This window comes from Brassica napus, chromosome A7 (genome assembly GCF_020379485.1).
Source record: "Brassica napus cultivar Da-Ae chromosome A7, Da-Ae, whole genome shotgun sequence".
NCBI lineage: Eukaryota > Viridiplantae > Streptophyta > Magnoliopsida > Brassicales > Brassicaceae > Brassica > Brassica napus.
The window spans coordinates 16,028,916-16,051,919 of record NC_063440.1 but is presented as its reverse complement, the minus strand read 5'-3'; the positions used below and the strand labels follow the sequence as shown (position 1 = coordinate 16,051,919).

At 36.8% G+C, this 23,004-nt stretch overlaps 4 protein-coding genes across 5 annotated transcripts; all 4 read right to left on the bottom strand.

The window, feature by feature from the left end:
* Positions 1 to 3,271: 3,271 nt before the first annotated feature.
* LOC125576566 lies at positions 3,272 to 4,586 on the bottom strand. Its single transcript, XM_048736939.1, has 5 exons — positions 4,280 to 4,586; positions 3,932 to 4,029; positions 3,653 to 3,820; positions 3,526 to 3,568; positions 3,272 to 3,424 (listed from the first exon to the last, which is right to left on the bottom strand). Exons 1-5 carry the CDS (start codon positions 4,486 to 4,488, stop codon positions 3,340 to 3,342), a joined length of 603 nt encoding a protein of 200 aa, XP_048592896.1. The 5' UTR covers positions 4,489 to 4,586; the 3' UTR covers positions 3,272 to 3,339.
* Positions 4,587 to 4,702: 116 nt separating this feature from the next.
* On the bottom strand, positions 4,703 to 8,148 carry LOC106402457 (putative pentatricopeptide repeat-containing protein At2g01510). The gene has a single exon (XM_022705135.2). It carries the CDS (start codon positions 7,139 to 7,141, stop codon positions 4,703 to 4,705), a length of 2,439 nt encoding a protein of 812 aa, XP_022560856.2. The 5' UTR covers positions 7,142 to 8,148.
* Positions 8,149 to 8,431: 283 nt separating this feature from the next.
* Positions 8,432 to 9,655, bottom strand: LOC106356663 (probable ribosome biogenesis protein RLP24). Its single transcript, XM_013796400.3, has 5 exons — positions 9,546 to 9,655; positions 9,342 to 9,451; positions 9,097 to 9,210; positions 8,873 to 9,009; positions 8,432 to 8,778 (listed from the first exon to the last, which is right to left on the bottom strand). The coding sequence occupies exons 2-5, from the start codon at positions 9,420 to 9,422 to the stop codon at positions 8,616 to 8,618; spliced, it is 495 nt and encodes a 164-aa protein (XP_013651854.2). The 5' UTR covers positions 9,423 to 9,451; positions 9,546 to 9,655; the 3' UTR covers positions 8,432 to 8,615.
* Positions 9,656 to 9,871: 216 nt separating this feature from the next.
* LOC106352690 (nuclear pore complex protein GP210-like) lies at positions 9,872 to 20,529 on the bottom strand. Of its 2 annotated transcripts, XM_013792324.2 has the most exons (36): positions 20,174 to 20,529; positions 19,780 to 20,045; positions 19,541 to 19,710; positions 18,914 to 19,130; positions 18,314 to 18,660; positions 17,723 to 17,902; positions 17,511 to 17,646; positions 17,275 to 17,423; positions 17,006 to 17,117; positions 16,326 to 16,897; positions 16,103 to 16,226; positions 15,737 to 16,014; positions 15,542 to 15,652; positions 15,362 to 15,424; positions 15,017 to 15,208; positions 14,841 to 14,900; positions 14,669 to 14,737; positions 14,267 to 14,413; positions 14,063 to 14,182; positions 13,850 to 13,966; positions 13,567 to 13,722; positions 13,437 to 13,499; positions 13,266 to 13,336; positions 12,595 to 13,006; positions 12,384 to 12,486; positions 12,188 to 12,297; positions 11,995 to 12,066; positions 11,823 to 11,898; positions 11,634 to 11,741; positions 11,411 to 11,552; positions 11,262 to 11,327; positions 10,956 to 11,172; positions 10,828 to 10,882; positions 10,654 to 10,745; positions 10,495 to 10,558; positions 9,872 to 10,399 (listed from the first exon to the last, which is right to left on the bottom strand). In XM_013792324.2, exons 1-36 carry the CDS (start codon positions 20,347 to 20,349, stop codon positions 10,029 to 10,031), a joined length of 5,784 nt encoding a protein of 1,927 aa, XP_013647778.2. In that variant the 5' UTR covers positions 20,350 to 20,529; the 3' UTR covers positions 9,872 to 10,028. The 2 variants fall into 2 exon arrangements, with proteins under 2 accessions (XP_013647778.2, XP_013647776.2); XM_013792322.3 differs by having other exon boundaries at positions 11,634 to 11,898.
* Positions 20,530 to 23,004: the final 2,475 nt, after the last annotated feature.

Sequence of the window (23,004 nt, the reverse complement as noted above, 5' to 3'; positions counted from 1 at the left end):
ATCCTCTCTCTTTTTTGTTTAATTTTATATTATTAAAATAATTAAACAATCACATTAGGCATATAACAATAAAAATTATTTTTTCTTATATGTAATATCTTGAATTTTTTAAAACGACTACAAAATTACTAAAAATGATAAAAATTCCACATTAAAATTTTGTAATCAATGGTTTATTTATTTTTTTGTTCAAGTAAGATACAAATGATGATAAATCGTATGAATATGAAGTCTCATTAATAGATATTTATATTATATATATCATTTAAATTAAATTATCTACTATATGAAAATATATAAAGATTTTAATTTCAAATTTTTCATTGAAAAATTATTGTGATCTTAATATTTTAATTTTGAAATTTATATTGAAATTGTGATTAACGGTTTAAATTTTTGTTACAGCAAATATACAAATGTTAATAAAATAATATGAGTTTGAAGTGTCAATAATAAATATTTATATTAAAATATTATATATATATATGTCAATATCACTAAATTTTAATTATATACGATATAAAATAAATTAAAATGATTGTTTTGATTTATTTACCAAAAACATAGGTTGTAAATAAATGAAAGGAATTGATTTTGATTCATGTACTTATTTTAATGTATATAAATTTATGTATACAAATTATTTTTTAAATATGTGATTTCTAATATTTTATTTGATCATGACAATCTCAGAAATACATTTTTTTCAAAATGAAATGATTTTTAATATTAGAAGCACTAATATATATATTATTTCATTCAGATTAAATATTTAGTCTTGGTTTTTATTCATAAAAAACTTTTAATGAAATATCATAACACTATTCCAATTACTTCTTTTTGAGTTTGTTCGAAGAATGATAGATTTGATCATTCGTCTAATATTTGTTTCTCTCTAATACCCTATCTAGCTATTTTAACTAAATAATTGCTATTACAATATAAATAGATATATAAATATATATATATATATATATTTATTTATTTATTTATTTATTTTCATTAAAAGAAACATTTTAAATATTTAATTAATTTCTTATTTATCTATAACATATATGTACATTTCATTTTTTACTCAAAAAACTTTTAAATATTAAGTTAATTTCGTGTTTATTTTAAAAATAAATATGTGCTTCAATTTAACTAAAACAAACCTTTAAAATATCTAATTAATTTTGTAATTATAATTAAACTCATGTGCAATTTTGTATTAATATTGCGATATTAAATTAATATAATACTTTTCAATTAAAGTTTTGATCTTTAACTAATAAGACTTTCAGTTTAGAATTTTTTATCACATGATTGAATATATGCTATCATTGACAATTCAAAATAAATAAATTAAATTATTGCATGTAAACATAAAATTGTTGTCTTTTAAAATATTATATTAAACAATTAATAATATGGTATACACTAATATATATACAATTAATCATGTTAAAAAATATTTATGTGTATAAAAATGAAAATAACCACCTGTACAGGATCTAGTAATAAATTTTAAAAAAGAAACAAAGCTCATATCAGTGAAACATAAACAAGAAAAAAAAACACTATTTTAAAGAAGTAGAAAATAAAATCACTTATGGAGAGTCAATAGTAAACAAACCGAGAGCAGAAAACTTAATCTCTTTTCGTCATTTTACAGTTGATGTTGTCTATCTGGTTTTACTGGTTTGTCTGAGCCCAAAACTTAATTTTCTTTTGTGCATTTGTAGTACGTTAACTCTTCGAAAATGATGATACATTTAAGAGATAAACATTTGTATTCGTCATTTTACAATCAATAAAGATTGTAGTATTGCAAAATGTTAAAAATCATTTAACGAACAAACATTAATATAAAAACTCACCCCGAATTGGTTATAATCTAGTTAATAATTATTATAAGAACATATTATTGTAAGCTGTTAACATAATTTTCGTTTTCGGTGCGAGGTTAGGTGTGTCAGGGTGTTTGGTTGCGGCTGGGAGCTTCCGTTTCAGCTCAGTTGCGTTTTTGCCTCCATCGTTTTCCAGTGGTTCCACTGAAGTGGCCCTCCTGGTGTTCGCTCTCCTCAAATAATCGCATGAAGATTGTGGCTGTGGTTTGGCGATGGTTACGTTAAAGGCTGTCTCCTAGTTATGTAATTTCTCTTCTTTATTATCCTTTGCCTCTTCGTATATACAACTGCTTTTCAATATTTTGCATTTTACCGAAATCAAAACACTAATTAGTTTAGTTTACTTTCCCAATTTCACTGGTCTTCGCTGCAGGCCTCAATTTCAGTGTCAGAGACTGGAGCATGCTCGCCTGTCATCAGTCATCACCATTTTTTTCGGATTCAGATTCTAAAGCATGTTCCAGTCTGCCGATCTATCAACATTATAAACAACACTATTACCCTTAAGAGATCAAGTGGAATGAATGGAAACGGATTGTCAATGCCCCAAATTAAATTTTGGAGAATTCTGCCACCTATGAATCGTTTGCCATAGAAAATAAAATGCTTGTTGATTGATATTGGTCAAAATATTCATATTCCGTCAATATATAACGCGTCATAAAAAGATTGCCAATGCAAAAACAATGAGGAATCTCATACTAGTTTTGATTAAACACTGACATGATTATTGTAGATTTAAAGTAAATATGGTTAAGAAGAAACCAAATAAAATGATTGTTTGGATACTACATATAATATCTCGTGAGAGAGTATTTACCAAGAAATAAGAATATGTTCTTGAAAAATTCACATCATACAAGTTATATTATAAGTCAAATTGAGAGGACTATGAAAATAGTTCCTTGTGACATAATGTGGTTTTGATGAATCTTAAATGCATAGAAAATGACATAATCAATCAAAAAACTTACTCCTTATATTCTCTTTACCCTGATGGAGTTGTGGAACAATATTACTTGCTTGTGTAACAATATTCTTCTTGCGCTTAACAGAGATGTTAAATGCAAACTTTTGGTGATGATTAGTTAAACAAGAAGCTTTAAGGCCTAATCTTTGATATACCAGAAAAAGAAAACGATTAATTGTTGGTCTTTAATATACAACATCTCAGCTTCTCTCTCCATTTAAGCTTCAGGTAACAGTTGGATTGCTCTAATTATTGTGAAAACTTTTGGTGGAAACATGATATATGAATTGTTGTTCCTTCTTATTAGCTCTTCGCCTCTCTATACATACCATTTCATAACTTATGAGATGATGTCTGCGTGCAGGCCTGTGTTGTTTCTTGACGACAAAGCCCTGAGGTATACCAAACATCATTCGATAAAGGCTTCTTTTTTAATTTTTATAAACAAAACTGTATCTGCTTATTGCAACAAATATTTTCTTAACATGACTCATTACTATTCCTAATCTTTTTCTTCCTCGAAGCAAAGCTACTTGGTCCAATCTCTATTGACATTCTCTTTGTTCTGTTGAAGACACAAAATAACTAGAGGTGAACAACAAAACCAAACCGCAATTTTTTGAATATAAGTAATACACAGAAATAAGACTAAATGAATACATTTACCTTTCTGAGAGCTCCTCAGATTCTTTGGCATCACAATGAGAATCTGTACCAAAACCAGATGCAAATCTCGTTTAAGTTCCGATACAAAGATGAAAGTAGAACCAACAAAAAAAACAAAAAGAGGCACCTTTGCAGTTTTCTTCATCACTCTCCAGCTCTGACTCTGAACCAGAACTTGACTTAAGCATCCAAAACTCTGAATCATCGGAATCAGTATCTTCCTTAACGCGTCTGTGTTTGCTTACTTGTATTTTCTCGGTCTTTCCGCTTGTTCCAGCTCCTCTTTCCACTTGCTCTATCAGATACATCAACACAAAAACATTAAATACAAGCCAGGAATAACAAGCAAGAGACAAAATTAGAATCATTACAAGATGTTAATGAATCTGATATCAAGTTCACTAACCTAATCTGAGTAGAAATCTCTTCCCGTTCACGTGTTTCCAGATATGTTGCTCGTTCTTGTTCACAGTATCCCCAGTAAGCTTGCACACGAGCTTCGAACTAAGAACATAGCCAAAAACACAAGAAGAAAGGTAAATACTTTAGCCATACTTATATGCTGAGGATATAACTTAAAAGCTTTAAGACTTTTATGCACACGAGCTTGCACTGGCAGTAAATACACAACTTAAACAAGTAAACCAATGGTCCTCAACGGTTTCAAGAAAAAGAAAAAAACTAACCTATGACCACCTCATAGACAACTTAAGCTAGCATAATACAACTACAAAGGTTTCAATCTTGTGCTAACCGAGAAATTAGGCACTGGGAGAACATGTTGAGAGGAGATTTCCCATGAGATAGAGCGTGATCGATGAGTCCCAGACGACACCGTTTGTTACGAGCGTATGCTTCTTCGTCTCCAGCTACAACTTCGTGACCAGTCTCCACGCATCTGAGCCGTCCGTTTCCTAGATCCACGAAAGTAGGTGAGCCAAGCAGATTCTCCGCCTTCTTCATTCTTCCTCCTCTCTGGATCCAATTGCTCTCTCGCTCGTCTACGGTTCAGCAAAAGCATAGAAGCGTAACTACTTCACTTAAACCGGAACTGAACCGAACTGAAAAAGAAAACCAATTCAAATTACATTGTAAAACACGACACGGTTTAAGTCTAAAATCCACTTCATACATCAGAACAAAGATTCAAATGTTTTTACATTTGTTCTCTGAGGTTTCACCAGTAATCCCCACAAGAACAGAGCCCATCTCTAAAGTGATGGAATCTTCTTGAGTCCCTTATAGTTATCTCCCTCTTTACAACCTTCGATATCAGTTTTATCGCAGCGTGGCAATCCCTGCATGCTCTCAAGTTCTTCATCACAAGGATCGGAGACCCTTCTGGTGTGCTGATAAGAGCAAACGCAACCGCTAAACGCTCACTGTGGAACTTAAGCGACTCGATCTTCATCTGCTCATCTACGTCTTGTCCTACACAACTCGTGTCAGGCTTGTACCCTAGTCTTTCAATCTCGGCTGTCAGTTCATTGACCTTTCTCACAATCTCATCTCCCCTCGGGTGTCTCTGGTCATTCGATGAGAAGTCGTGAATCTTGTGGCTCACTTCAACCCAGCTAGACGCAGTAACTTTCTTGATGCCGCGTTCACGCATCGCTTTCTTGACAAGACTAACGTTTTCCCATTCCCCTGCTGTTGCATAGATATTTGACATGCTTACGTAAGCAGCAGCGTCTCTGAGCTTCTCCATGCTAAAGAGCTTCTCTGCTGCTCTCTCAGCAAGGCTTTGGTTCTTGTGAATCCGGCATGCGTTCAGCACTGATGACCACATTATCTCATCTGGCTCAAAGGGCATTTCCTCCATCAGCTTCTCTGCTTCTTCAAATCTCCCGTTCCTGCACAGCAGATCCAGCATGCAGGCGTAGTGTTTCCTTCCTGGAGTGATCCCGTAGATCCGAGACATTGCTTCGAAATATTCGGTTCCTTGTTCAACGAATCCAGAGTGACTACATGCAGTCAAGACGCTCAAGACGCTGACTGAATCTGGCTGGAGACCTGAGTGAATCATTCTCTCAAACGCATCAATCGCTGCTTCTCCGTCTCCGTTGTCAGCGTAAGCTGAGATCAAAGCATTCCAAGAAACTCCATTCCTGTCAGGCATCTCTTGGAACACTTGTACCGCGTCTTTGATAGAACCACACTTGGCGTACATATCAACAAGTCCAGAACCGGAGAAGACGTTCTCTGAGTTCCCTGACCTTATTATGAACCCGTGGAGTTGTCTCCCCAGCGACAAAGAAGCGAAACCAGCCGAAGCTCTCAGTACAGTAGCGAAAGTGGACTGGTCTGCTCGTAGGTTCGCTCCTCGCATCTTGGTGAACAGTTTAAGACCATCTCCATGAAGCCCTTTCTGAACATAACCTGAGATCAACGCAGTCCATGAAACAGTGCTCTGTTGTGATAGACTCTCGAATATCAACTCAGCTTCCTCAAACATCTCACACTTCGCGTACATATCCACTAAAGAGTTTCCGACATGAGGGATTGAATCAGCAGTCACAACGATGGCCTGGCAGTGCACTTGTCGACCCATCTGCAACAAAGACAAGTTAGCTGCAATACTCAGCACCGTCGCGAAAGGGTAGTTTCTCCGATCAAACCCCATGGACTGCATCTCTCTGAACAGTCCCAAGGATTCCTCGTATTGCTCAGCCTGTGAATACCCTGAGATGACCACATTGTAAGAAACAAAATCCAACTCAGGCATCTCGTTGAAAAGCTTCCTAGTCTCTACAACACAATCATGCTTCGAGTAGAAATCAAGAATCTGATTCCCAACAGCCACATCCCTGGAGAATCCAGTAGAAACCGCTAAACCATGGAGTTGCTGACCAAGAACATAATCATGAAGCCCAACAACGGCCTTGAGAACACCAGAAAACGTGAAATCCGAAGGCTTGTGACCCAACTGCTGCATTTCGACAAAGAGACGAACCGCCTCAACGTACAAACCATCCTTCTCGTACCCTGTAATAAGCGTGTTGAACGTGACAGAGTCCTTATCTCTAATCTGCTCAAACACCACACGTGCCAAATCACGCCTCCCTATCTCGCAATAAGACTTAACAAAGACATTGCAAACAGTGAGAAAAGGGTTCCTATCAAACCCTAACTTGACGGCAAAGGCATGAACTTGCGCCACCGCAACCGCGTCATCACACCCTGGTAAAAGAGTAGTAAAGGTGACATGATCAGGCAAGGTACAAGACCTGCACATCTGTCTGAAAAGCTCGAAGGCTTCGTCGAACCGGTTGTTCCTAGCGTACAGCCCCATCAAGATAGTCCAAGTGACCACGGTTCGATCCACCATGGCGTCAAAGAGATCTCTAGCGGAGGAAACGTCACCGGACTTGACGTAGCCGGAGATCATGGTGTTTGTGGAGACGGTGTTCTTGTGAGGCATTTCGTCGTACACCTTGCGTGCAGAGGAAACTTGACCTCCACGGAGAAAGTCCTCGAGGATGAAATTGGAACGGCAAGTGTCTGTGTTGAAACCGGTTTTGATGATGCGAGCATCGATACGAGGTGTTTGGAGGAAGCGGAGGTGTTGTAAAGAGGCAGCAAGTGTTCTTTTTGAGCAGACGCGATGAAGTTTCATAACACAAACGAATGTGAGGGAATTGTAAGAATCAAAGGTGTTGGTTTTGATGACGAGAGCTTAGGATTCAGATTGATGAAGTTTAACGACGGAAGAAGCTTTGTGTTTGAAGCTTCTCTGTTGTGTGTTTGAAACGAATTCGAATTGTCATCTCAAATTTATATGTAATAAGATTGGTTTAGCCCGGTCTAACTTTTAAAAACAAAAACTCTGTTTATTCCCGCCTGTCACGTGGGTGACTCGGGTTCGATCACAGGCAACGGCGAGAATTTTCATTAACATTTCCTAACATTTGGACGAAGCTAAAGATTCTACATGGATTTTTTTATCACATTTTTTGTCGTTATTTTGATTTTTGGGTGTCTCTTTAGGCTCTTCTCTACTAGATTAAAATCAATCATGGAAAATATATGGTTTATTGATGATTTGATAACAGTACATAGGGTGCTTGACAATAATGGAGTATAAATATCAACAGAGTATAGTTTAGCTATATGAGAAGTACTTTTATAATACTCTTTAATTTATTTGATTCATTTACGTTATGTGTTGACTTGCCGAGTGGGTTAGACTCCTTGAGCTCGGGGTGGATTTTGATCTTCGCGAACCTATGTTTCATTCTTGGATCTTGATAGTGCTGGATTTTGGACTTTTCAGTATTCAGATCTCAAACCAGGTCTGGACCGGGGTAAAATCCGGCTCCAACACAGTGGACATCCTTGAGGTATCAAAGAATAATAACTACACTTCTCCTATATTAGTATATACAAGGTACTCAATATATAAGATCATCTAGTAAAACATGCCACGTTAACCGGGCCTAGTGGTCTAGTGGTAAAGGAACCTCGGCTGAGGTGCCCGCCATCACGAGTTCGAGTCCCGGTCACAGCGGATTTAACATGGTTTCCGTTTGGTCTCCAGGATCTTCTTCGCCAGTTCCGGTTGGACGCGGTGGGATAATCGGACTAAGTGAGAAGTACGGATACCTGGATTATCAAAAAAAAAAAAAAAAAAAAAAACATGCCACATTTTTCAAAAGCCATGTATCACTTTGCAAATAATGATTGTTTCACGTTTGCCACAAGAAAAAATGAAACTAGTCTTTTATCCATATTTAATTCCTTTTATATACATCTACAAATCTTCTAACGGATTCAATTCTTAACAAAACTTCAGCTCTAACTTCCATTGGAAATCAATGCAATATTCAAATTTCTAACGGAAAATAAGTTGTTTATAAGTAAAGTGTTGGTGTTTATACTTTAATAGTATTCCACTTGGTAAGAAATGAATCAGCGAATGTGGAAGCTTAGCTCCGAAAACCAAAACCTTCTTGTGGATCCATTCCAGGTAATAAATAATACATTGCAAAATGTAAACAACTCTAAAACTCTCTTTTCTTTGTTTTGAAAGGACAACGACACCAGCATCAGAGTTGAGTGAAAAAAATATCTATTAAAGTGCTTCCACAGAATCACTCTTCCATGGCTTCGTTCTGAACAGACTTGTTTGTGGAGACCGCAACTTTCATCTTCTCTGAGTCTTGTTGGTAAGAACCTGGTGCCTTGATCAAACTAATGTTCTGATCTATCTCTTTGACTTCACTCTTGAATATCTTCTGTTTGTTCGGCTTCAACCTAAGTCCCACACAAGAATTAAGACCAATCATAATCAAAAATCACAAGTCTAATTTATCCCAAGGATATGTACGAGAAATATAAATGCATATACCTCTTATTGATGTGTTGAGCTTCTCTTGAACTTCTGATCTTATCAATCTTCTTAATGGCCTTGAGAGTATCCTCAGTAACGTTCCTATCATACCTCTCAGGTCTGTTTCTCTTCTTCTCAAACTCAAAAGATTTATCCTTTTTCGTGGAAAGGAAGAGAAGGGTGATGAGGGTGAGAGACCATATCTATTATGGTTTCGTTCATTGAAAGAGTATTTTAAGTACCTGAGTCATGTCCTTTCCGTGTGCAGCTCTGTATGCTTTAGTCCACTTGACTTTACGAGGGTTCCTCTTCATCTTGAAGTTCTTGTGGCATTTAGACCTACAGAACCGGAAAATCTGCAAAAGGACAAGAAGACTTGTAACTGAGTCACAAATATGAGCAAAAAATAAATAAAAAAGACAAATTCAAAGCTAAAGAAAGACATCAAATTTTGAAAAATACAAAAGTAATGTGATTCTTGATGTACCTTAGCATCATTGCGGACAAACTGAATACCATGTCCTGGATATATCGTCGAAGAGCAGAACCAACACTTGACCAATCTCATCTTGTCTCCTTCTCCTCCTTAAAAGTTCCCTACAAGACCGAGGAAGACAGAGAAAAGTTTCAATTTTTAATCTAATTATTGGTTTCGCTATTTCAATGCATTCGTCACGAGACGGAAACAAACCTGCAACTGCAAGTAAATTATTAGGGTTTCGCTCAGAAACGACGATGATGATTGAGATTGAGAGACTCTCTCACTAGGGTTTACGTTAAAACTTAAAAGCCTAAAACGATGCTGTTTTTGTATTTGGACCGTAGTAATATAAGTTCAACTACATTTTAATAGGCCCGATAGTGATGCAAACTCTTTATTGTGTATATTGGCCCATTATTGTCAAAATTCAGAGACTTTTGTTAACCCCAATCAATTTTTTTTCATGAATTCAAGCGAGCTGATAAATCATAACTTTTTTAAAAAAATAAGTTTATCCAAAATCATAAGATAAAAACTGATCAAACAAAAACCCAAATAACTGGTTTGGAAAATAACGTATCCAGTTCAAACTGAAGTGAGCAAGAAACAACAATGCACAAATGATATAAACAGTTTTCAAGGTTTGGTGGTTTACAAACAAAAACAGAGTTTACTACTCATAACAAACATATTCTACATAGTGTTTTGAGGATTAAACCTCCTCCTCCCTTCTCTTCTGTAGTAAGGAGTCTCATCCACAGTCCTCTTGACATACTCCATAAATGGTGATGGTGTTCTTGGAGATTCCTCATGGTATATCACTGCACCACTTCTTCTTTCTGGTGTTCCCGGTGCTCCTGCTGTTGCTGCAACACCGTTTGTTGCAACTCTAGTGGCCCCAGCTGGACCAATTGGTCTATCTATCACTTTCATCAAGATGACCACCGATACAATCACCACTAAAACACCCCATAGTATCGTAAACAGGTATCCATCTTTTCTCACAGATGGCGCTACTAAGGATTCACCCGTATCATAAGAGAAATCGATTTCTACACTTTGGCCTGAAAAAAGAGTTTATATAATCGCATCAATATGGCAAGTGAGAGAAACAAAGCCTTTTCTACAGTATTAAACAGAGCAAATTCTATAAGCTCACCAGTAGCAGGGAGAGTGATGAATATTATATCTGTGAATTGCTCTGATCTATTAAGCACATTCACCTGAAAATTGTTGATGAATATTGATAGCTTACTAAACTGTTGATGGTTTTTTATCGTACCGAGAATATGATTAGGTTTTTCACGAGAAAAATCACCTCGTATAGTGCACGCCCTGCGATACCATAATCTTCTCTCTTGATCAAGCTGATCGATAACCTTGCTTTGTTTTGCCAGTGAATTTGAACATCTGCAATGAGTAGTTTTAAGTATCCTTTGCATTTCTTGTATAACGAAATAAAATGAACTAACAATTGATATATGGATCTTACCGGTGTTCCCTTGTACTGAAATTGTAGTCTTGTTTGAATCCGGGTTTATATTCAACTGCAAGATATTTAACTAGTCAAACTCCCATAGATGAAAGCTTTGATTAGCGATTGTTTAAGAACTTAATAACCTTGTTTGGCCATGCTACAGAAAACCCTCCAATAAGAAGTGCAGACGCAGATCCCGACACCTGTCGACCTTCTTTAACTGAAGCATTAATGGAGAAGGACACATGCGATTTTGTGTCTTTTGATCTAGACATTGAGTGAACCAGATGCTCCGGTGAGTATGGGAAGAAAAGACAACGAGTGTCTCCACTGTCAAGATCCACCCATGGCTTTGCATATCTTGAATGCAACATATGTAAGAGTCAAAGCCAGTTAATGCATATATATAAACGCGCATGTATATTCACTGAAAGAAAGTACCATCATACCCTATAAATGGAGGGTCTACTTGGCAGTTGAATGTGTTCCTGTTTCCGTTCACAAACGTATTCTCCCTGTTGCAGTACCATTGATGACTACGTTGTTGCCTATATATTTCTTTTTTTTTCTTTAAATGCAACATTAAAAGCTTACTGACCTGAATTTTACAGGAAAGCTATATCCTTCTGTAGGGACGTGGACATTTGTTAGTGTTTCTCTAGGAGAGTCAACATATATGGTGTTTCCAAGTAGCACTGTGACTTTTGTTTGCAGCTTCAAACCATGACCTTCAAATGTAACTGCAACAAAAATAACATCTCATAGTGATAGTTGTTCTCTAGAAATCACAGAAAAAGCATCAAAACATAAACAGTTAGTACCGTGAGCTGACCCTTGGCAGATTGCTTTAGCTTGGCCGGATACTGCATTGACGGACAGGACACTCCTGTTCGATGAAACCCATTGACCAGAGACTTGATGATCAGCCCCTAAATCACATTGCAAGTTTCTGTTTAGCAGGACGGGCATTATAATTGTATTTGTCATGTAGATTTGATTTGACATTTTACCTGTAACGCTGAAATTCAGCATATTTCCAGTGTGAATGACAGGTTTTTGAGGATGGATATGTGCCCCAACTGAAACCTGAGAAAAGCGAAACACGTTTAATATAAGCTCGTAGCAATCATAACAGATGTTGTAGTAGAAAGTGACAACAATATTCATGATAGTAGCCCATACCAGAACGTAGTCTGCTTTCCTCAGATTACCGCCAATGGAGACCCGAATTAAAGCTTTACCATGTTTTATTCCCTTCATTATAAGGAGAACGAGATTAGAGAGGAGCAGAGAAGCGTACATTTAGTAACCATCAGAATAGACAAAAGATAAACACATGTATCAGCAAAAGTTGATTACAAGGATGAACACGTACCTTAATGTAGACACTTGTTTGGTCATTGACAGTCTTAATAGACACAACATCACGATGATTGGTTTCAACGTTGTATGTAGTAACACCATGTGCTTCTAGAAAACCGATTCCTTTTCAACACAGAACAACAAATGATATTTACAAGAAAAATACATCAAGAAAATGAAGCATGCACATAAATGTAACAGAGCGTTACCTAAAGTGTCATAGTAATTTATTGGAAGTTCAAGTTCACCACCAACAGCAAGATCCACCACGTGGAAAGGGATCATTTCACTCTTCATTCTTATTTGAGCAACCTGATAGAATTCTATGTTACCAACAAAGTAGACAAATAGAAGATAAATGATGCAATAAACTAAAAGAATAGCGAATTGAGTGGCTACAAACTTCCACGTTCAGGATACCTCTGCAACCCTCACACAAGCAGCAATCTCGATCCTTCCACTTGTGCGGTCTTTGGCTTGAATACATGCAACATTGTTGATTTCTGTAGTTTTGACGCTGCCGCCGTTAATTGATATAGTATCTCGTTCGACGTCAGCCCGAGAACTACAGTCTTTCAATAGGGAATAGACTACATTGCCTCTGTGACTTTGACCATCCTTGTGCTTTGGTGTCTCAGGAGATGATGGCAATAGACTAGATGACGTATAAAATGGCGGAAGAACCCAGGTCATAGGAATCCCGAGAGAAAGAGGGAGATCAGGCACAACGGATAAAACTATTGATGCTTCATATGTTCTAGATTCGGAGTAGAAGCCAGGAGACACGAAATCACATGAGAACGCAATGGTGACTCTGGTTTTCCCAGCAGATCTGAAATTGAGAAGATAAAACTGCTCATTAGAAATTTGATGACTCGTCTAATATTATGTGCTACCAAATCTTACTCTGCATAGACCTCAGCTGAACAGAATATACGAATACAAAAGGTCAAGTTATTAAAAAGCAACTTATAAGAGTACTAACTTAAGGGGCTACCCCGACCTGAAAATACTTATCTACCATAACTGGACAATGGTTTGTATTCTGTTATCCGTTATTGCATATGTGCTAGAGAGCTCATGCAGATTACCTTCCATGGACGACATTGACAAAGCCAGCATTCTCTTCCACGTCAATAGACGGTACATGGAAACTCAACACCTAACATGGAAAAATATAGCTTTCTATCACAAACATGGCCACATGGGAATCGGAAACTAGATTATAATTATCCACAATAGGAAGAAACACAGAATTGAACCTCCTCATCTTCGATAGTCCATCGGTATGCTCTGCAGAGCTCATAGAAAGACAAAAGATCTCCCTGATAATGTAACCAAAAGTGAGTATAGAACAGACTCAGAGGAGTTTTTTGTGGCTTAAATTCTCACCTGAGAAAATGATGGAAATATAGGCATTTCACGGCCAACAGCCACAGTATCACTTTGAGCTATCAGCGTTGCAGCAGCAGGAAGTCCAACTTCCGCATTTCCAACTGCTTCACAAACTACAGTACCTTCACTCCCATATATTGTTGCATAGATTGTCTGGTCATAAGAGAATCCAGATCAAGATGCTATATCTTTAGGGTAGAGTTAAGTAATTTAATAGCCAAACCCTGTTCTACTTTGTTTAAACACTGAGAAATGCATAGTCAGATAATTTTGTCCGCACCGTGTTGCCAGGTGATGTTGCATAGAGGCGTCCTGATTTCTCGATCTTTGCAACTTGGTTATCTACAGTGGTGTAGTCAACAGAAACATTCATGGTTGGGCCTCCTTCAACAGTGAGCTATATAACACAAATAAGGTGATCAATACAAACATGTAGAGAGAAACATAATTAAGATTGTGGTTACCCAAGAAATATATAACATTTCCATCATACCACGTAAGAAGCACCAGGAACAAGAAATATTCCTTGTGGGTGAAGTCTTGGTGGGGCATAAACTTCCACTTTAATAGTTTGGCTCACCACTTTATCTCCTGATTGTTGTCTCGCGCTAACCTATTAAAATATCATTGCTTCATATGTATCTAGTTCCAGAACTTAATTATGATAGCAATGAAAGGGTCAAGAAATAAACCCCACATATAGTGTTGTGATTCCCAGGCGTCTAGCAGCTACTTTGAATGAAGAAGTTGCCACGTGTTCACCAACAGAAAGTGGATTACCATCGACAGAAACATGCTCCGCCAGATCATCCTCAATATGCACCATAATATCCATTAGCGGGTACTGCACTTATCGACATTTCAGCAAATCAACCACTTGTATGAACAGCTTATAGAGAATAAGTAATAAGGATACATTGTAGTACAGAAGATTATTTTGTTCTGTTGATCCTCTTTATATATATATATATATATATATCCAACATTCAGGTGCGTTAGATTGGTGAAGCTAGATAACCAATGCTCATAGAATATTTCCATAACACAACAAAAATAAGAACGTATAAATTACAATATCTATAAAAGTTTCTTCTTAAACCTGGGAAGAATCAAAGGTCGTCCCATCGTCAATGCCAGTCAGTAGATCAAAGGAGTGTGTACTTCCTTCCTGCCACATTTAAATTAAGGATGATAATATCATATACCAAAGATAACAGAAAGCAATGCGAAACCAAAAAAGAATTTGTAATAAACTAAAGAAAGGGAAATACCATTATACTTATCTCATCCCCAGATGCAATTTTTATCCAGTCTATGTCTGCAACTTTAATCTGTGATAAAATAGAATGAGCGACTCGTGATTCATTAAACGCATGGTCATGTTCAACGTGAATAAGAAAATTTATGAATTTCCACAAGTGTATACATGTTCAGCGTAACAACTTACCACCGCAAGAGCTGAAAGTGGAGGAGAGACCCCAATATCATATACCGTCACAAGTGTAGTCCCTAACCCTTTTGGACACAGGGTCATTTGCGAGCATTGCAGGCCAGATGGGGGTCTAATCACTTCTGCTACACGAGAATCATTCACAACTGCTTCCCACAAACAGCTTCCTCCAGTCATTGACAAATTAACCTACAATAAAAAAAATTCTGAAACATTGCAAATCTAGCTCTAGTCCTCTCAAACCAAGTAAAACCAGAGACTTAAAAATATTGGAAAATGCAAATACTCAGTGCAATCCGTTCATGATTTAAAAGGACGCACTTGTTACAGAATGGGAGTTACCTTGGCATTAGGATTGAAAAAAACCAGGTTGAACTCTGGCGTGACTCTTAGTGTAGAAACCAACTGTAATGACAGAAATGGTAAACAATTGGAAATGTAACAAGGATTACCAGATAACTAAAACGAAAACTAATTGACTTTTTTTAAGCAATGAACAAAACTATTGTTGTAATTGCATACCTGTAAGCGTACAGCATCTGTGAGAGTACTTTCGGACACTTCTGGAAGCAGAGATGAGTATTGGGTTTTTCCAGAATGATCAATACCAGAAACTGTAGCCCGTACAGTGCACTGTCAAAACAATTTACATTAAAGCAAACTGACTCGACATCTGAAGAATAAAATAATGACGAAGGAATTGGTTTATGTCTTTACCAATCCAGATTCATTACGAAGAGCTAGAAATCTCTCCCAGCTAGTCTTTGTCATTTTTGAATTATAATCATCGTCCCAAGAAGCCAAATTGTCGCAACTACTCAGTTCCCACCTGAGTGAAAGAGTTGATGAGTTTGAAAAAGCTTCTCCAGAGTCGCTAATACCAACAGCAGCCACTCGAATTATTTGCCCATTTGCTACAGTCACAGGAGTTACACGAAGTCGTCCTGGTGCCCTCTCAGCTTGACTAGCAGCTCTAATCACACTAAGCTTGTTAACTGTAAAATAACATGTATAACATTAAGTTGTTAACTGTAAAATGAGAAATTTTGAAAGATCCAAAACTGTAGGAGATATTGAACATACCAGGTTCATCAACAATGAGCACAACAGAGGATGGTAAGCTGCATTGAACAGATAAGAAAGCTTCTGCCACTGCAGGTAAAGGATGGTCCACCCCGACCAGATTTCCACGCTGGAATATCAGTTTCTGGATGAATACAATTGGGGAAGAGATTACAATGTTATCTTTCACAGTAGCTACAAAAAGTAAGAACAAAAATAATCGCGTAGGACGCTTGAAACTTACATAAGAACCAAGCGTCTGGCACGAAACTCTAAACATGTTAGCATGGTGGTCAAAGTTGTGATGGATGTTATCTCCATTTGTAAGGTCCTCCTCATCTTCATTCACTTTAGTCACAGTCTCGGTGAACTCAACATTGTCATCCCATCTTTCAGGTCCCCCCAGAAGCATCACATCAACATATGTCCCAGGTACAAGATAGAGGTTACTTACACCAATATCAGTTTCTTCTTGTGTCTTATCAAACCAATATCCACCATGATGATTCCCATCACTATCTTGTCGGATAGTAAGTGGCAGATAGGCCCCGATACTTAAAGTTGCTTTCAAATCAATTGATTCGCTTAACGACTTATCAAAATAATGGAACTCTTTTGCTAGAGTTGCTTGTAGCACTGTGCGGCCAGGAGAAGAAGTATATATATAAGCCCGAGAACAAGGAGGACTGGACTCCGTGCTTCTTAATTCTTCCATCATCATCATCTCGGCTGTTGCATTAACTATAACAAAAGAGTCACTCTCTGTCTTCCACTTTATCAATGAGTTGAAAGCATCACATCTAGAGAATGAGGCACCTGATATATAAGATCTCCAAGTTAACAAAAATATAGAAGAAAACAAAGCAAAACATAAAAAGAGATGATTAATAAACCCCAGAAGTAACTAAAGAAAAATTTCGGCACCATTTAAAGCCTTCATTGTGACAGCTGCTTGCAGGTGTGATCCAACCACTGTCTCTACTGGGAAGTTTTGCAACATAACCATAGAGGATGGAATGGAAACTTCAACAATAACCTACGAAGAATAATATAATCATTTCAAGCACCATAATAAAGAGTAGAACCATAGATGATAAGTCGCAAGAAAAAGTTTGACCATTTTGACCCATCTCTCTTTGAATGTAAAATGAATATATTTTCTCTATTTGTATGATCAGTAGATGTAATTGTACCTCATCGAAATTTTGTGAATCGAAAGTCGACACCACCTTTACAGTGGCTATTCCAGGCCTCTTTGCCTGGATAATTCCATAAGCTGACACAGACAAAATGCTCATATCTGAAGTAAACCACTTGTAGTCACTCGATGCTTTCGCACAACCTACATTGAAGTGAACAAACGTCAAGTCAACATGGGTTTTTAAACTGGAAAAGAACAACTCACGAGAACCATAGCTAGGGAGCTGACCTCCTGTCACAATTAGCTCCATCTCTTGATATACAGCAGGGGTCCAAGGAAGTAGAATCTTAGGTGCGTCATCTTCACTGTTCAATGTGAACTGCACCTTTTCACAAACCACAATGTCTTGGACAACCTTGAGAACCTGTCAGAGAAGAAGTTGTTGAGGTAACGGAAAGAGACAAAAAGGTCTTTAAAGAGAGGAAATATAGTTCTCTCACCTCTTTTGAATTCTGATGTCCATTGAAGTAAGTCAATGCAGCTGTCAGCTCTCCTAATCCTGGTGAGAATGCTTTCAAAATTCTAGAATTTCGCCAACCATATTCAGAGGAAAGATCATCTGGCACTGAAACGATTTTCCAATAATCTGTCTCTTCTCCGTACAGTTTGATATCATCCGTCTGCGGACAAGAAAAATGAACTTATTATGTTGAACATCCCAAGAACATGAGGAATATTATCTACAATAGATCATTCGGACATGACTGGGCAAAGGAAAGAGAAACTAAAGCAAAAAGATAAACAGTGAAAAAACAGCTACAAAAGTCATATTATCAAGCTTTCCAATTCTCCTTTAAAGGTCATAATCCTGTATAGCCGCATGTTCAGCATGAACAGAGTCATATGACCGCATCAGAGGAAAGGAAATCACCGAAGACACTGGGTTTACTCCTACAAGTATATAAAAATATGACAACCTAGAGATAAAGAAGCTACGCACCACATTCTATAGTTAAGAAAGTAAAAAGGAAACATTGAGCATGCAATGTTTTTCCTGTCAATGCAAAGAAGGTAAAGAAAAAGGGAAATACCTCAGTTATATAGATTTCATGTGCATCAGGTCTTCCAGAGAAAATCTTCATCTGAATCAGATATTGACGACCAGAGACAACATACCAATGCATAGATGACGGAAAAGATTTCGATTCTGTAGTAGGATCCCCTGACGTTGACCAAGGTGATATGTACAAGATAAAAGTATCTGGAGTGACAACATTAATAGATGATCCTTGAATGTGGCCAGCAACCCGGGTATCTTCAACAACAACTGTTGTTACCCCCAAGCTTAATGCTTTAGTCAGACCTATCAAAGAATCTACTTGAACAACCGAAGAGTTCAACGCAGACCATCTGTGATGTGATGATGGTAGATGCACGGCTGCAAATAGAATAAAAAGTAAACCGATAAGAACGAGACATAGCGTGCCACTCGAGCAACAAAGACAAGTAATATATTAGACTATGAATCAACACCACTGAGATATCCTAAAGCAAATAATCCTGATAGTTAACTACGAGCAAGAACTAAGGTATGCCATATGACACGTGTATCAAACAACCTGAGTTTTTAATCATAACTCAAACATTGCTTAATAAAAAAGATAAAATTAATCTTCAAGATGCAGACAAACCTTGAGGAACATTCCCACGCATGACCTTTAAAGTGTAACCAAAAGAAGCACCCATTAGGACATAGACTGGTGAACGAGGTTCAAGTGACATGGCCTCTGCTACGGTTAGTACTATTTCATCGGCTACATGGGTAAGGGGAGCCTCCAACAGATGAACTGAAACCTTCTCATGTCCAATTTTGGTTCCCTTCACCACAAACAAATCTGCAAACACCCCCTGCATTTACCATGCCACATTAGATTTCTCATCCATGAAAGTGATACAGGGAATGCTATAAGTAAGACACGTCACTGGACACGTCAGCTAAATGAAAGAGAGCAACAAGAAGTATAAAAACAGAAGAAGCTTTCACTTGGAGAATTATCGAAAAAGATCAAAAAGTTTGTTAGAGTCTTCTTCTTCCTTTTCTCTGTGGTTACTATGATTTTCCTGTGAATTTTCTAGGAAAATCCCTCAATTGTTGTTCTAGAACTGTTTCTTCTTCTAAGTTCTTCACACATTGAGAGTTGGTTTGGCGTTTTATGAACGTGATTCCAAAGTTACTATTCATCATCTTCTCCAATACAGATTCTCTGTATCAGAAAGTTTAACAATTTGTAATCCACACACTCAATAGACATACGTACACTATCCTCAAGCTTTTTCTGGATATCCAAGTAGCCACACAGTCCCCCACAGTCAGTCAACGGAGATTCCTTCAAAGGGACATGAGCAAGATGATGCGTTGTTCCTCCGCCACTTTCAGGCATTAGCTTCCACATGAACTGTAGACCCACCAGTGAGGAGAACTCGTTATCTGCATAAGAAGATTTCAGAAACTGAAGAAAAAAAAAGGACACAGTCTATATCTATATAAACCACTTACCTTCATTATCAAAAGCGCGGACTCTAAGCATGGAAAGTCCATCAAGATCAAGCTTGATAGAGTTATGAAAAATCTGAATCCGTGAGAAGATGTCAATAAACACCTTGCAGCGAATCACCATCCCCGTCTGTATATCGGTGGCGTAAACTGCAGTCTCCTTCCTTCCGCTATAAGGCGAAATCGATTTTAGGCGAGCGCTGGTGGAGCAGTGACTGCTCGAATTAAACTCAGGCGTAACCGAGAGTATATCATGATGATCCCATGACCTGCAAATCAACACAACATCAACACCATCCCTAACCAAAGTGAACTTACATAGCTAAAAAAAAGGCAATGATTCCTTAACTAAGTTCGTGCTAACTAACTACATATCTAAGCTGAGCTAAAGAAGTACCATTTGAAGCAGCCATCGCTTCCTTGAAGGCGATACTCTACTGGATTCTTCATCCTCGGAGGCAATAGTATATTGACATCAGTAATGTGCGGACCAGTACCTAACTGCGAAGAAGCTTCTCGAATCGAGAGCACAATCAGAACCACGACGAAGAAGCACGATGAGATACGAACCATTTTTGTTTTTGGTTTGCTACATCAACGCATAGCAGAGCTTGAAGAAGAAGGAGCTTAAGCTGAATTCGAATCTGTGCTTTGGATAGTGAAGAGTGAGAGTAGAATCGATGGTGTGAGTGAGAGAGCTTGGAGAAGAAACCCTAAAGAGAGGGTTTATGGAAAGGGGGAAGAAAGTTGAGGGAGACGACGGCGAAATTGTAATACGTGGCGGAGTTATATTGGTGGTGACGGAAGATTGGCTGTCATGTTAGTATTTTCGTTAGCGAGTGTTCGTCACGCGCAGAGGGTTTTTGATTTTTTCAGGTGCCACGTGCGTGCGAGGAAGCATCGTGTTATTTTTATGTTTTTTGAATAAAGCTGCTTCGCGTTTTGGGCTTTTGGGACTTTTAAATCTTTTTGGAGTGGTCATTAGATTCTCATGCTTTCTCGATTCACAACAAGACTATCCAGTCAACCTTCGGTATATGAGATTTTACGCTTTGGTTATGTTTGATTTACATTTTTGATGCAACAAAATTTTTCTTTTGTCATCTGATGAAATTATATTTGATACTCCCTCTGTTTTTAATTATAAGTAGTTTTACTTAAAAGCACAAATATTTAGAAAGTTATTATTTAAAAAAATTATCATTTAATTAATTAATTCAATCAATTATAAAAACCTTAACATTATTTTGTTGGTCACACAAAAGAAAAGGTAAATTGAAATATGTAAACTACTTATATTTGGAAATAGAGAGAGTAATATTTAAGGGTAGGCACAGATCGAATATTCGGGTTTCAGGAGATATTTGAGATATGATCCATTTTGTCTGAATAATCAACAATATGGTTCTATTCGATATGTAGCCATCTAGATATTCGGTGTCTCGGATATCCGAAAAAAATTAAAGTTTTAAATGAATATTTGATTTGATCCGTACAAATAAAAAAATTTAAATAATCTTAGATATTATTATCAAAATAAAAATACTACTTTTTAAATTCTTATAACTAATATATGTATTTAATAAATAAAAAATGGAGAATTTGCAAAAAATGACTCAAAACTTGATTTTAAATTCAAAAATATACTCAAACTTCAATCAAATACAAAAGTAATTCAAAGGCTTTGTAAAATTACAACCAGCTCATTATGACAAAACAAAAATCCAGAATGCATCATTACGAATATAACCCCGAGTTTATAAGTCTTCTCGAGAAGTAGATCTTAAAAATAATTTATAAGTTTTATAAAAAATATTTTAATGGGGGGAAATTTGAAATCATGTAATTATAAACATTTGTAAATGATAAAAAAAAAATATCTAGTAAAATTGAATTGTTTTCAACATAGATGAGTGAATGTAGTGTGTAATGGTGTTCTTTTGCTTAGGGTTTTGGTAACATATGTTGTAGTATTGTTTGTATTTTAGGTTTAGATTTTGGAAGCTTAACTTCTTTTTTTGAAAAATTTAAATTTGACTTATATGTGTTTAGTTTTGGGTATATTAGACATTTTTATGTTATTTTAAGTTTAATGAAGTGATTTAGTAAATTACTTGAGTTTATGGTTTATTTAAGGGTTAGAGAATATTTTATCGGTTAAAAGACTTTATGGAAGTCTTCTTCTGTTTTTTACTTTCCAAATGGTACTGAACCTTAAAGTTTACCAAATTACGTTAAACCTAACCAAAATTTTTACCGGACATATAAATAGTATTTTTTCACTATTTGTTGATCAAAGTACAGAACCCTAACATTTTTTATTTGAGGTGATTTCAACGACGAATCTCTTTTCTTTCTCTATTTTTCCGTCGTTCTCGCCACCGCTAATCTCTTAACCACGTTGAATTTTGCTTATGCTTCGATTTATAAAGAACTCGCCAACGGCTCAAAAGGGATCTCGAATAGATGTAATGATGACCGAATTTTGACCTAGTTACTCTCATCCACACGATAAGGAAGTGGAGGTCATGTAGAGCTGGGAGTTTAACTCTTAACCCGTGGGTCCTGCCACGTTTGACCTGTCGCAGGGTGGATGCGGATCGGCCAATTCAAAAGATTTAACATGCGGGTGCGGGTGCAGATGCGGGTTAAGTATGTTTTAAGTGGGATGAGGGCAGGTCGGCTGAATTTGAATCGCGGGTACCGACCAACCTGCAAAAAAAATCTGTAAAAAATATTTCGTATAAATATATAAAATATTTTGTAAAAATATATAAAATATTTTAAATTATATAATTTTAATTATAAATATTTATTTAATTTTTTATATAAAATAATTAAAATATTTATTTTATATAAATTTTTATTACCGGGTTACGTGCAAATCTAAGCGGGACAGGTGCGGGAATATGATTCTTTCTTCGCGGGTCATGTGGGTCAAAATTTTCAGTAAAAAAAATGAATCGACCTGTGTGATAGCGGATCAAGCGGGGCGGATCGACCCGCTGACCCAGTTCTGAAATCATGTCATGTCAAATCCGCGTGACTACACTCAATACATTTGACCTCGATCTCGATCTCATTCTCTCTGTATTTTCACTTTAGATTTGGTTCATTGTTGCAATCATTCCTTGTAAATCCATGTTATACCTTGATCACATAATAATAAAAGTCTATATTTGTCGATCGAAATTTGATTATATCATTGTATTCTGAGGATATCATTGT

What these genes read in the sequence shown, in the direction of transcription:
- LOC106402457 (XM_022705135.2), bottom strand. Translation starts at nt 7,141, where the DNA reads ATGAAACTTCATCGCGTCTGCTCAAAAAGAACACTTGCTGCCTCTTTA.
- LOC106352690 (XM_013792322.3), bottom strand. Translation starts at nt 20,349, where the DNA reads ATGGTTCGTATCTCATCGTGCTTCTTCGTCGTGGTTCTGATTGTGCTC. An exon ending in CAACATCACCTGGCAACACG is followed by an intron (nt 13,723 to 13,849) that starts GTGCGGACAAAA and finishes TCTTATGACCAG; the next exon opens with ACAATCTATGCAACAATATA. An exon ending in CATCACTCTCCCTGCTACTG is followed by an intron (nt 10,400 to 10,494) that starts GTGAGCTTATAG and finishes CTCTTTTTTCAG; the next exon opens with GCCAAAGTGTAGAAATCGAT.
- LOC106356663 (XM_013796400.3), bottom strand. Translation starts at nt 9,422, where the DNA reads ATGAGATTGGTCAAGTGTTGGTTCTGCTCTTCGACGATATATCCAGGA. An exon ending in TTGTCCGCAATGATGCTAAG is followed by an intron (nt 9,211 to 9,341) that starts GTACATCAAGAA and finishes GTCCTTTTGCAG; the next exon opens with ATTTTCCGGTTCTGTAGGTC. An exon ending in ACGGAAAGGACATGACTCAG is followed by an intron (nt 9,010 to 9,096) that starts GTACTTAAAATA and finishes TCCACGAAAAAG; the next exon opens with GATAAATCTTTTGAGTTTGA.
- LOC125576566 (XM_048736939.1), bottom strand. Translation starts at nt 4,488, where the DNA reads ATGAAGAAGGCGGAGAATCTGCTTGGCTCACCTACTTTCGTGGATCTA. An exon ending in TGATGAAGAAAACTGCAAAG is followed by an intron (nt 3,569 to 3,652) that starts GTGCCTCTTTTT and finishes GTTTTGGTACAG; the next exon opens with ATTCTCATTGTGATGCCAAA. An exon ending in TCTGAGGAGCTCTCAGAAAG is followed by an intron (nt 3,425 to 3,525) that starts GTAAATGTATTC and finishes TGTCTTCAACAG; the next exon opens with AACAAAGAGAATGTCAATAG.